At 43.6% G+C, this 14,208-nt stretch overlaps 1 protein-coding gene across 1 annotated transcript; it reads left to right on the forward strand.

Annotated features, from left to right (window-relative positions):
- Positions 1–659: 659 nt before the first annotated feature.
- Positions 660–9,473, forward strand: LOC124146048 (cyanophycinase-like). The gene is made up of 4 exons (XM_048393797.1): positions 660–848; positions 2,420–2,546; positions 7,300–7,441; positions 9,011–9,473. The coding sequence occupies exons 1-4, from the start codon at positions 839–841 to the stop codon at positions 9,458–9,460; spliced, it is 729 nt and encodes a 242-aa protein (XP_048249754.1). The 5' UTR covers positions 660–838; the 3' UTR covers positions 9,461–9,473.
- The last annotated feature ends 4,735 nt before the right edge of the window (positions 9,474–14,208 follow it).

Below are 14,208 nucleotides of genomic sequence, written 5' to 3' on the forward strand. Positions count from 1 at the left end.
TGATTCAGCCTCATTATGTTAAAACTGACGTAAAACAAACGCAATCTCACAGTAAAACGCCATTATTCCGGGCGACGTTAGTCAGGATACCCTGTGAGTACTGCTAGGAACGTCTGTAGAGATACGAATGGACAATACTCCGTACCAATGATTCGTTAATCCTGAAATATGTTTTATCAAGATTTCACCTTATCCTACGGTATGATAGGGTTTCATTGTACATGAAACGGATAACAGAAACCACTGGCTATTCAATAGTTTTAAAACAAAAATGTAAAGTCAAACTTTAAGTCGAACTTCAATCACTTGAACAAGGTTTTAAGACGATGTCGCTTCCCGACAGAATCTTGTATCCTTATTTAACTTGGCGCCTGTCGCCTGATGGGCTTGTCGGGATTCCAGAAAAGACTTATCCCCTACCCCGGCTCCGCCATCACCATCTTTCACTCATCACCCTGGTTTATAGTTTAAGAACCGACTAAAGTGATGATTGTTCGACTATGTAGTGTGTTATCGTACACTGGAAGCGACGATCGTGCTGTCAACCATTGATTCTAAAATGTTCGGTTTCAAATGACATATTCAGCGGGATCAATTCAAATTTATTTTACAGTCCTCTAATTTCAAACAAAAATTGATTTATCTCTAAATCACCTGCCTCAGATTCGATTGTTTTCACCGACGTCCATGGCGTTAAAGTAATTGACTTACCAATTGTAGTTTTCTTCTGGCTGGCAACGTTCCCTCCCCAGCGTTGCAGGCCATCAAGGACCGGTGGGACCTCGGGGCCGTCGTAGCAGGCTCTAGTGCCGGGACAGCTTGTCTCTCCTCCGCCGTCATGGTAACAGGTAGCGTAGAATACACGTGCTTCGCCAGGGTTACACGATCATAGCGTTCAGATAAAAATGGCGATTAAACGACTCCGAGCCGTTGGATATATAACTGTAGCAATAGAGGTTAATTGAGCTATTGGATACATGTGCCACTTGTTTTAATCAAGACCGAAATACCTAAATATACGTACATTGTACTTAGTCATTGTTACATTATATAAACGTAAAGATAATACGAGGGTTGGCTGAAATGTTGGAAGGATGTATAGCAAACCCTTAACAGTATGAATGTGTAAAATATACCATGCTTACGACCTGCTTTGAACCAAGCACTCAAACAGGCAGCATACTTCTACAGTCACCAAAGTGACAAGGCATTCTTTGTTGATGAAAATGGAAAAAGAAATGGCTACCGAGCTGTCACCAAGCATCCCCAACAGCCATCCCTGCATCTTCCCGAGGAAAGAGAGTCAACTGACTTTACAAGTCCAGTTTCCACCCTTGCCGATCTAGGCTGGTATTATGGAGTTACATTTTGGCTGGACTAACGAGTCTATGCATAGTCCAATCAAAATCGCGCCCCGAAATCGAAATCCGGTTCGTAACTGTCATGCAGATTTCGGTCGATTGGAGGATTTGACGTCTTTACGAGGCGCCACCGTTTTGTTTGAAGCAAATGCAAGTGATACGAGAGGTGGAATCTGATTCGTCCATAGGAGAGGCATAGAATTCGTAATAGCCACTGATGCGCCATGATCGAGCCCGGGAATTCCAGCCCAGTTCAGCAAGGGTGGAAACTGGACTTTTAAAGTCAGTTAACTCTCTTGCCTCGGGAAGATGCCTTCCATGCGGACATAGTGTCAACTTTAGAGGGTGATGCTTCTTCCTTTTGCTACTGTCAAGAAGTGGGCAGCAATGGGATCCAGGCACTCTAGCATTGTTGACAGAAGAGTATGGGCCTCCGTGAGAATTATAATAATTTGCAACCAACTCCAACCCAGTTCATCATAGTTGGGCTAATAACTTTTCAGCCACCCCTCGTATTACTGATGGTCGCTTTGATTGAAGTTTGTTTGTAATAGCCTAAATAACTCCGAATTCCTGAACAACTGCCTAATGTGAGCCTGTGTGTGGCGGCTATATGATGGCTGTCTGTGAATAATCGAATATGAACCATGACATTCTTATTTAAGGGGAGATCACTCCCATCGAATTTCCTTTATTGACCATGTGCACACACACACACACACACACACGCACACGCACACGCACGCACGCACGCACGCACGCCCACACACACACTGAGTTGTTACTTTTGAACGATACAAAGCAGACAATCCAGCGATTGATATTGTGAGCAACGAGGCCCCCAGTATCCCATGCTTGATTTTGGAACCGACTTAAGAGATTAGGGTATCCCAGTGACCTGCCTGGTTGTGTGTTATCATGCCCAGATGGCGTGGATGGTTGCTCATGATTTCGGTCACTGGTTTGCCTGATTCAGATTATTTATATTATGTAACGTGATACAGCTATGATATTACTGACTACGGCGGTAAAGAACATTTACTCGCTGTTTACTGTAGGCGGCGTTAGTTGGAATGCCCTGACGTACGGGGCCCACGAGACGTCCTCTGACCGAAACGTTCTTACATACAGGCAACATGGAGGAATCGGTATATACGATGGATATATACTGGATACACATTTCGGGTATGTACACCCTGAAGAAGGTGAGGTGAGGTGATATGGGGTTTAACGTCGCGTCCAAGATTATTGCAATTATGGTGTGTGTGCGTGTGTGTACATGCATGTGTGTGTGCTTGCGTGCGTGCGTGCGTGCGTTTGTAATACCGATTTTATAGTGCTAGCCCACTGAGATACCATGTCGCAGTTTTAACAGGAATACCCCACTCAGACACAGTATACTGACTCCGAGCCGACCAGTCCTTGTTTTAGCGCCCTTAATGCCGAACGCCAGACAGGGTAATAACCAGTATTGTCTTTTTAACGTCTTTTGGTATGACGCGGCCAGGGATCGAACCCCGGACCTTCCGCTCTCCGGGCGGACGCTCTACCACTAGACCACCGAGGCGGTCTATAACCTGAAGAAAAATGTTCTGTATAAGGTATATGCTTGCCGTATACTGGACGTAGGACTACGTGTTGGAGACCTCCGGGCTAGAATAAGTCTTCAGCAACCAATGTTTGTCGGAAGAGGCGAATGTGCTTGTAAGAGGCGACTAACGGGATCGGGTGGTCAGACTCGCTGACTTGGTTGATGCATGTCACCAGTTGTGTAGATCGAAGCTCATGATGTCAATCGCTGGATTGTCTAGTCCAGACTCGATTATTTACAGACTGCTGTCTATAGCTAGTATATTGTTGAGTGTGGCCTTGAACAAACAGCAACAGACCCGACTAATAAACTTTTGGCTTATAGAAATTAAATGTACTTCGTTAGTTGGATAATGATATATACGACTGGCAGATGTGTATTTATTGTAGCGTCACTTTGGTGATGATATCTCTTCCGGAGAATGTGTCAGATCAACATGGTAAATCAGCTTATAAACACAACTGACCTAGGATTGAAAATATTGTGAAAGCGCCACCGCATGTCGTTACTACAGATGGGTGTCTGTCAACGCAAAGTGGCTACCCGTATTATAGTTAAGTGTCACCTTGACACAAAGCAATGGTCATAAGGAGTAACGGATTTCCTGCCTACACGTCGTGATGTAACAATGATATTGCTGACTGTACACTGAAACCAGTCGTGATGTAAATGTGATATAACTGACAACACGTTGAAGTCCGTCGCAATGTAGCTGTGATATAACTGACAACACGTTGAATTCGGTCGTAGTGTACTTGCGATATTGCTGACAACACGTTGAAGTCGGTCGTAATGTAGCTGTGATATAACTGACAACACGTTGAAGCCCGTCGTAATGTAACTGTGATATAACTGACAACACGCTGAAGTCGGTCGTAATGTAGCTGTGATATAACTGACAACACGTTGAAGTCCGTCGTAATGTAGCTGTGATATTGCTGCTTATACGTTGAAGCCCGTTGTAATGTATCTGTGATATAACTGACAACACGTTGAAGCCCGTCGTAATGTAACTGTGATATAACTGACAACACGCTGAAGTCGGTCGTAATGTATCTGTGATATAACTGACAACACGTTGAAGCCCGTCGTAATGTATCTGTGATATAACTGACAACACGTTGAAGTCCGTCGTAATGTAGCAGTGATATTGCTGACAACACGTTGAAGTCCGTCGTAATGTAGCTGTGATATTGCTGATAACACGTTGAAGTCCGTCGTAATGTATCTGTGATATTGCTGACAACACGTTGAAGCCCGTCGTAATGTAACTGTGATATTGCTGCTTATACGTTGAAGCCCGTCGTAATGTATCTGTGATATAACTGACAACACGTTGAAGTCCGTCGTAATGTAGCAGTGATATTGCTGACAACACGTTGAAGTCCGTCGTAATGTAGCTGTGATATTGCTGATAACACGTTGAAGTCCGTCGTAATGTATCTGTGATATTGCTGACAACACGTTGAAGCCCGTCGTAATGTAACTGTGATATTGCTGCTTACACGTTGAAGTCCGTCGTAATGTATCTGTGATATAACTGACAACACGTTGAAGCCCGTCGTAATGTAGCTGTGATATAACTGACAACACGTTGAAGTCCGTCGTAATGTAACTGTGATATTGCTGCTTATACGTTGAAGCCCGTCGTAATGTATCTGTGATATAACTGACAACACGTTGAAGTCCGTCGTAATGTAGCTGTGATATTGCTGATAACACGTTGAAGTCCGTCGTAATGTATCTGTGATATTGCTGACAACACGTTGAAGCCCGTCGTAATGTAACTGTGATATTGCTGCTTACACGTTGAAGTCCGTCGTAATGTATCTGTGATATAACTGACAACACGTTGAAGCCCGTCGTAATGTAGCTGTGATATAACTGACAACACGTTGAAGTCCGTCGTAATGTAACTGTGATATTGCTGCTTATACGTTGAAGCCCGTCGTAATGTAGCTGTGATATAACTGACAACACGTTGAAGTCCGTCGTAATGTAACTGTGATATTGCTGCTTATACGTTGAAGCCCGTCGTAATGTATCTGTGATATAACTGACAACACGTTGAAGACCGTCGTAATGTAACTGTGATATTTCTGCTTATACGTTGAGGCCCGTCGTAATGTAGCTGTGATATAACTGACAACACGTTGAAGTCCGTCGTAATGTAACTGTGATATAACTGACAACACGTTGAAGTCCGTCGTAATGTAGCTGTGATATAACTGACAACACGTTGAAGCCCGTCGTAATGTTACTGTGATATAACTGACAACACGTTGAAGCACGTCGTAATGTAGCTGTGATATAACTGACAACACGTGGAAGCACGTCGTAATGTTACTGTGATATAACTGACAACACGTTAAAGTCCGTCATAATGTAACTGTGATATTGCTACTTATACGTTGACGCCCGTCGTAATGTAGCTGTGATATAACTGACAACACGTTGAAGCCCGTCGTAATGTAGCAGTGATATTGCTGACAACACGTTGAAGCCCGTCGTAATGTAGCTGTGATATAACTGACAACACGTTGAAGCACGTCGTAATGTATCTGTGATATAACTGACAACACGTTGCAGTCCGTCGTAATGTTACTGTGATATAACTGACAACACGTTGAAGTCCGTCGTAATGTATCTGTGATATAACTGACAACACGTTGAAGCCCGTCGTAATGTAGCTGTGATATAACTGACAACACGTTGAAGTCCGTCGTAATGTAGCAGTGATATTGCTACTTATACGTTGAGGCCCGTCGTAATGTAGCTGTGATATAACTGACAACACGTTGAAGCCCGTCGTAATGTAGCAGTGATATTGCTGACAACACGTTGAAGCCCGTCGTAATGTAGCTGTGATATAACTGACAACACGTTGAAGCACGTCGTAATGTATCTGTGATATAACTGACAACACGTTGCAGTCCGTCGTAATGTTACTGTGATATAACTGACAACACGTTGAAGCCCGTCGTAATGTAGCAGTGATATTGCTGACAACACGTTGAAGCCCGTCGTAATGTATCTGTGATATAACTGACAACACGTTGAAGCACGTCGTAATGTATCTGTGATATAACTGACAACACGTTGCAGTCCGTCGTAATGTTACTGTGATATAACTGACAACACGTTGAAGTCCGTCGTAATGTATCTGTGATATAACTGACAACACGTTGAAGCCCGTCGTAATGTAGCTGTGATATAACTGACAACACGTTGAAGTCCGTCGTAATGTAGCTGTGATATAACTGACAACACGTTGAAGCCCGTCGTAATGTAGCTGTGATATAACTGACAACACGTTGAAGCCCGTCGTAATGTAACTGTGATATAACTGACAACACGTTGAAGCCCGTCGTAATGTATCTGTGATATAACTGATAACACGTTGAAGCCCGTCGTAATGTATCTGTGATATAACTGACAACACGTTGAAGCCCGTCGTAATGTATCTGTGATATAACTGACAACACGTTGAAGCCCGTCGTAATGTTACTGTGATAAAACTGACAACACTTTGAAGCCCGTCGTAATGTATCTGTGATATAACTGACAACACGTTGAAGCCCGTCGTAATGTTACTGTGATATTGCTGACAACACGTTGAAGCCGTCCTAATGTATCTGTGATATTGCTGACCACACGTTGAAGCCTGTCGTAATGAAACTGTGGTATTGGTGACAACACGTTGAAGCCCGTCGTAATGTATCTGTGATATAACTGACAACACGTTGAAGCCCGTCGTAATGTATCTGTGATATAACTGACAACACGTTGAAGCCCGTCGTAATGTTACTGTGATAAAACTGACAACACTTTGAAGCCCGTCGTAATGTATCTGTGATATAACTGACAACACGTTGAAGCCCGTCGTAATGTTACTGTGATATTGCTGACAACACGTTGAAGCCGTCCTAATGTATCTGTGATATTGCTGACCACACGTCGAAGCCTGTCGTAATGAAACTGTGGTATTGGTGACAACACGTTGAAGCCCGTAGTAATGTAACTGTGATATTGCTGACCACACGTTGAAGCCGTCGTGATGTAACTGCAACATTGCTGACAACACATTGTAGCCGTTGTGATGTAACTGCAATATTACTGACAACACGTTGAAGCCGTCGTGATGTAGCTGCAATATTGCTGACAACACGTTGAAGCCGTCGTGATGTAGCTGCAATGTTGCTGAGAACACGTTGAAGCCGTCGTGATGTAGCTGCAATATTGCTGACAACACGTTGAGGCCGTCGTGATGTAACTGAGATATTTCTGACTACGATATAACTCACTATTGCGTTGTGTCAAAGTAAGTCCCATGTGTTCTATGTGTAGATCCCGTGGACGTGAAGGACGCCTTATACGGCTTTTGTCTGACACACAACATCTACCTCATGGTGTCCTCTACGGCATCGGAGTCGACCCAAACACTGCCCTCGTCGTCACAGAAGCCGGAACAAGTAACGAGAGAGGGGAGGTGAGATCCTTCCTCCTTAATCGAAGACTATTCCATGTATTTTGAAGCTGGAACGCGTGTCCTTGTGTTTTAGCCCCCCAAACTCCCATTTTTGTTCTTGAGATTCATTCGCTCTTATGTTAAAGTAACACTCAAATTTACTTTCACGTCTTTCACACAGACCTGAATCAACATTATTGTTAAGGTAAAATGCCTCCGAGAAAAATACAAAAAAATGTGTAAGATTCATGTGAAACATTCTGAAACTTTTTTGACTGTTCTGTTGAAATGACAAATGAATGGAAAAAGGACATGGAGCCAGAAAGTTCCAGAAATAACCCGTGATTGACCAATTTGCCAGTGATAACAACAGGTCAAAGTGATAGTCGGGGAAGGGTGGAGTCACCAACTGATATAAGCAGCCGCGTGATAGTTGTTGAGTATGTTTCTAAAGTTCGATTTAAAGCTCGCAACCCAGACATTTTTACACGATAAAATCGGTTTGCGCGTAACTGTAGCTCGATAACAGATATGCTAAAATGGCAAACAAGTAAAAGTAAATAATAACAATCCAAGTAGGTAAAAGCAGCAATAATAGTGCGGTCCGTGACACATGGCTTTCAGAAAGATACATTTATATATCTCGCACAATAAACCTAAAACCGAAACCACCTCGTCGTTAGGATGTGTTTCAACGTTCGGCTTATGTGCACAGCACCATCTTCATGCGAGGGCTATGCTGTACACTACAATTGTCATTGGAATTATTAAAATGCCAGGTCAACTGTGAGATAATGCGAAGAAGCGTCATGTGTATTTATTTTGAACCTATTTTGAAACTATAATAATTGCTGCAGTTATGCATATCTCGTTAAAGTCATGTTATCGCTCTCCCTCTCTCTCTCACTCACCCTCTCTCTCTCTCTCTCTCTCTCTCTCTCTCTCTCTCTCTCTCTCTCTCTCTCTCTATATATATATATATATATATATTTATATATTATAAGACCGCCTCCGTGGTCTAGTTGTAGAGCGTCCGCTCGGAGAGCGGAAGGTCTGGGGTTCGATCCCCGGCCGCGTCAGACCAAAAGACGTTAAAAGATGGTACTTGTTGTTACCCTGCCTGGTGCTCGGCATTAAGGGGCTAAAACAAGGACTGGTCGACTCGGAGTCAGTATACTGTGTCTGAGTGGGGTATTCATGTTAAACTGCGGCATGGTATCTCAGTGGGCTAGCACTATAAATCGGCATCAGTCCGGACTAGTACAAGCAGCCACACAAACACACCCACTTACATGCACGTCGCTATATAAGTGCAATAATCCTGGACGCGACGTTAAACCCCATTTCACCATTATATATTATAATATTTTATGGTGTTAAAAAATGCTACCATTGGGGGCGGGCGGGGGAGGGGGGAGAGACTATGTTCCACTTTCTAAAATTCTCATTTCCCTCCTAGTTATATGGCACGTCATACAGTTGGACTAAGCGGACAAACAAATTGGATTTTGAACCCCTGAATGATGCTTGCAAGGACCGCTAATTATCCCAAGCCAAGACTCCCTTTAATGTTCTACTTATTACTTTCAGGTCGTCGGTACACATGGAGTCTCTTTGGTAGACGTATCCAAATCATACGTTGACCCCTTCCATACGTACTTCGACATTCGTAACGTGTACATGTCCTACTTGACAGCCGGAGACACAATAAGCCTGGTGTCGCACAACGTCTCTGTCTCATCGACCAAAACACTGCTGACTGGAAACGAGTCTCACACCCACGCCGTCACCTCCAGTGATATATTCTACGGTGAGAGCAGCCCTACGAAGAAAACCGAGTTTCTCCGAGTGGCGGCGAGCATTGTCGACGCGAGAAAAGACTTGTATTCGTACGGAGACACTAACGAAAAACACCCCCGTTTCCGAGTGACGATGTCGAAGACGGGAACACATACAGAGAGTTGGGTTGAACGACGTGGAACTTTCAACTCCGATATAATTTCTTATAAGAATATGTATCTCGAAATTAATGCTAATTAAAGATAAAATAATGCTTTTAGACGATAATAATATCAAATTTAATAAAAAAATCGTACCTTTATAAAATGTTTTCCCCCAAAAAATTGTTAATTAAAAACAGATGTGAGACTAGGGTTACCGCAATATATATACATGTATATCTATAGAGAGGTAGATTATCATGTAGATTATTATGAAGAATATACTGATTATTATGTGGGACAAACAGTTTTTACAAAACAAATGTCATAATGTTTATTTTAAGCAAGAGTTAGGGAAATTCATGACTTCTAAATTTCGCAAAATCAATATGAAAGACCACATGAATTTAACTCTTTCTTATTGTATTTAGCCGCTGTGGACTAGCAATTGTCTTGAGATGTATATTGAAAGCAATGTCGAAATGCTCGTCTATAATAACAGAACGTGACGTCATTATGATATCAACATACTGTGTCAGCATTGGTTCAACAATAGTGTACTGGGCAATAAAACAATATCACACCTAAAACTCTATTTCACCTAACTATTAAAATAGGTTCATATTATTTTTTCGGGAGCACGACTGTGTAATATACTGGTGGTTATGGTAGTGGGTTGCTGTTGTTGTTGTTGTTGTGTGTGTTTGGGTGGGGGATGGGATAAGTGTATCATGGTATGTAATGTGCATACAAAATGTTATCAGATGTAAAAAAGATTGCTGGCCACCCCCAGACCCCACTCTGTCTCATACCAAATTTCATTTCATTTTGAACACAAATGGCCGCGTAATGGCTACAACAAGACGTGAGTACACATTCATCTCCTCATTAGCGAGTGAGTGAGTGAGTGAGGTCTTACGTCACTTTTAGCAATATTCCAGCAATATCACGGCGGGGGACACCAGAAATGGGCTTCACTCATTGTACCCATGTCGGGAATCGAACTTGGGTCTTCGGCGTGACGAGCGAACGCTTTAACCACTAAGCTACCCCACCGCCCCCTCCTCATTAGACAATGTTTCCATCCCTGTCGTCATATGTGTCCCCTTCATACATCTCACGATCTGAAACTGACCAATACTACACTTACGTAGTGTTCACAATGAACCCATCTTCACGAGGCAAGGGCGTTAACTGACTATAAAAGTGGAAACTGGACTTTTACAGTCAGTTAAACTCCCTTGCCTCGGGAAGATGCCTTGAACCTGACTTCCGGTTATCAACAATATTAGTTAACAGTGTGTTTAAAACATCTATCAAAGAGAAACTAGCGTTTTGTAAGATTATTTATGGTAATGAAATGCAATGGAACTATGTTTTCAAAAGTGAGTCAAAATACAGCGGACAGTCAATATACAGTACAATTGCGTGGATCGATGCTCATGATGTCAATCACTGGATTGTCTGGTTTAGACTCGATTATTTACAGACCGCCATCATATAGCTGGAATATTGCTGAGTGCGGCGTTAAACAACAGACAGACAGACAGACAAGTCGGTCAGTGATATATTCTGATAGATTGTTGTTTGTTTGTTGTCTTAGACGACAGGGTCACCTGTGCCCCATCAAATGTAAAGACAGTCTATAGGATATTGAAGGAATAGTAGTCAACAGACATTATATCCATAATATGCCCACCCGTGAGCGTTGGTCAGATGATCCAAAGAGGATTTAAACTCATATAATTATCATCTCGCACGTTCCCGTTGCCTTCGCAGTTAAAGCCAATACACTGAATGTTCCGGTGACATTCACTGGCGCCGTCAGCACGCAAACCCATGGTGAGAAACATGTTGGCGTTGTCAGTAATGAACCTTTTTCCTGCTTCTGCTTTGAAACAATTTGTACCGCAGTCTTAAACATCGCATGTTGCAAAAAAATGTTGATAATTCAATGTTTCAGTTTTTACGAAAATAGTAAAGTTAGCTTGTTAACAAAACATGTTGCTAGCCCTCGTCATATAGCGACGTGCATGTGTGTGTGTGTGAGTGTGAGTGAGTGAGTGTGTGAGTGAGTGAGTGAGTGAGTGAGTGAGTGAGTGAGTGAGTGAGTGTGTGTGTGTGTGTGTGTGTGTGTGAGTGAGTGAGTGAGTGAGTGAGTGAGTGAGTGAGTGAGTGTGTGTGTGTGTGTGTGTGTGTGTGTGTGTGTGAGTGAGTGAGTGAGTGAGTGAGTGAGTGAGTGAGTGAGTGAGTGAGTGAGTGAGTGAGAGTGTGTGTGTGTGTGTGTGTGTGTGTGTGTGTGTGTGTGTGTGTGTGTGTGTGTGTGTGTGTGTGTGTGTGTGTGTGTGCCAGTCCGTACTAATGCCGATTTATAGTGCTAGCCCATAACATGAATACCCCACTGAGACACAGTATATTCACCTGAAATATCACCTCAACATTCACTCACAACGGTGTTACCTGAAGGGCGGGACATTCTCACCCCAGCATTCACTCATGACGGTGTTACCTGTAGGGCGGGATATTTTCACCCCAGCATTCACTCATGACGGTGTTACCTGTAAAGCAGGATATTCTCACCTCAACATTCACTCATGACGGTGTCACCTGTAGGGCGGGACATTCTCAGCCAGCATTTACTCATGACGGTGTCACCTGTAGGGCGGGATATTCTCACCTCAACATTCACTCATGACGGTGTTACCTGTAAAGCAGGACATTCTCACCTCAACATTCATTCATGACGGTGGTACCTGTAAAGCAGGACATTCTCACCTCAACATTCACTCATGACGGTGTTACCTGTAAAGCGGGACATTCTCACCTCAACATTCACTCATGACGATGGTACCTGTAAAGCAGGACATTCTCACCTCAACATTCACTCATGACGGTGTTACCTTTAAAGTAGGACATTCTCTCCTCAACATTCACTCATGACGGTGTCACCTGTAGGGCGGGACATTCTCACCTCAACATTCACTCATGACGGTGTTACCTGTAGGGCGGGACGTTCTCACCTCAACATTCACTCATGACGGTGTCACCTGTAGGGCGGGATATTCTCACCTCAACATTCACTCATGACGGTGATACCTGTAAAGCAGGACATTCTCACCTCAACATTCACTCATGACGGTGTTACCTGTAAAGCAGGACATTCTCACCTCAACATTCACTCATGACGGTGTTACCTGTAAAGCAGGACATTCTCACCTCAACATTCACTCATGACGGTGTTACCTGTAGGGCGGGACATTCTCACCTCAACATTCACTCATGACGGTGTCACCTGTAGGGCGGGATATTCTCACCTCAACATTCACTCATGACGGTGATACCTGTAAAGCAGGACATTCTCACCTCAACATTCACTCATGACGGTGTTACCTGTAAAGCAGGACATTCTCACCTCAACATTCACTCATGACGGTGATACCTGTAAAGCAGGACATTCTCACCTCAACATTCATTCATGACGGTGTTACCTGTAAAGCAGGACATTCTCACCTCAACATTCACTCATGACGGTGTTACCTGTAAAGCAGGACATTCTCACCTCAACATTCACTCATGACGGTGTTACCTGTAAAGCAGGACATTCTCACCTCAACATTCACTCATGACGGTGTTACCTGTAGGGCGGGACATTCTCACCTCAACATTCACTCATGACGGTGTCACCTGTAGGGCGGGATATTCTCACCTCAACATTCACTCATGACGGTGATACCTGTAAAGCAGGACATTCTCACCTCAACATTCACTCATGACGGTGTTACCTGTAAAGCAGGACATTCTCACCTCAACATTCACTCATGACGGTGTTACCTGTAAAGCAGGACATTCTCACCTCAACATTCACTCATGACGGTGTCACCTGTAGGGCGGGACATTCTCAGCCAGCATTTACTCATGACGGTGTCACCTGTAGGGCGGGATATTCTCACCTCAACATTCACTCATGACGGTGTTACCTGTAAAGCAGGACATTCTCACCTCAACATTCACTCATGACGGTGTCACCTGTAGGGCGGGACATTCTCAGCCAGCATTTACTCATGACGGTGTCACCTGGGTTACAGGCCAGCAAAGCCACATTTCGAAAATAGATAGCCCAAATTGATGTGGCTCTCGCGGCAATGGTTATGGTTGCGTGATTGTATAATGTGGCTCTCGCGGCTATGCTTTCAAAACATTCTTTGTGATTCTAGCAGGTTACCGTATATAACATAACAAGTTTTGTTTTCTCATTTTTTATTCAACAAGGATAACATATTCATCAACACTTTACATTGATGAATATGAATATCATAATGGATTTAATGTCATTACTGCAGATGAAGGAGGTCGCCCACGTGGTCAGCATATTCCATCTCACTCAGGTGTTTTTTCGGGAGTTTGATCTTGAGGGACGCAATACGTGCATCGATTGCCTTGTACTTCTTTCTTCGTGAAGGTTCTGACCACTGGTGAGAGAGTCTCAGGACTGCAACCTCTTTGAGTGACTGCTCTCGCTGAAATAGCTTCACTACCTCGTAGATGTTCGGGTGGCACTTCTTGGCACGTTTCTTTATCTTGTTGTGCCACCCTTCCAGGTGATTGTTGGTACGGTGGCCTTGGTTTTCGAAATGATTCCAAATCTCTGGCATGAAGGCCCCTCCTTGAACCCAACTGGTTGTCACGTAGTCCAAGAACGCAGTCACTTTAGGGCCAGCAGGAGAGTCAGCAATGGCATCAAGCCACACCTCATCCACTTTGTCACGAGGTACTAGAGGGAGGGCAGCAGCTCTTCTCATCAGCTTCTTCGCCTCCTCATCTTCCTTATAGTCCACCCCCAGACAATCT

Source organism: Haliotis rufescens, unplaced genomic scaffold, assembly GCF_023055435.1.
Source record: "Haliotis rufescens isolate VD_foot unplaced genomic scaffold, xgHalRufe1.0.p SCAF_12, whole genome shotgun sequence".
NCBI classification, from domain to species: Eukaryota; Metazoa; Mollusca; class Gastropoda; order Lepetellida; family Haliotidae; genus Haliotis; species Haliotis rufescens.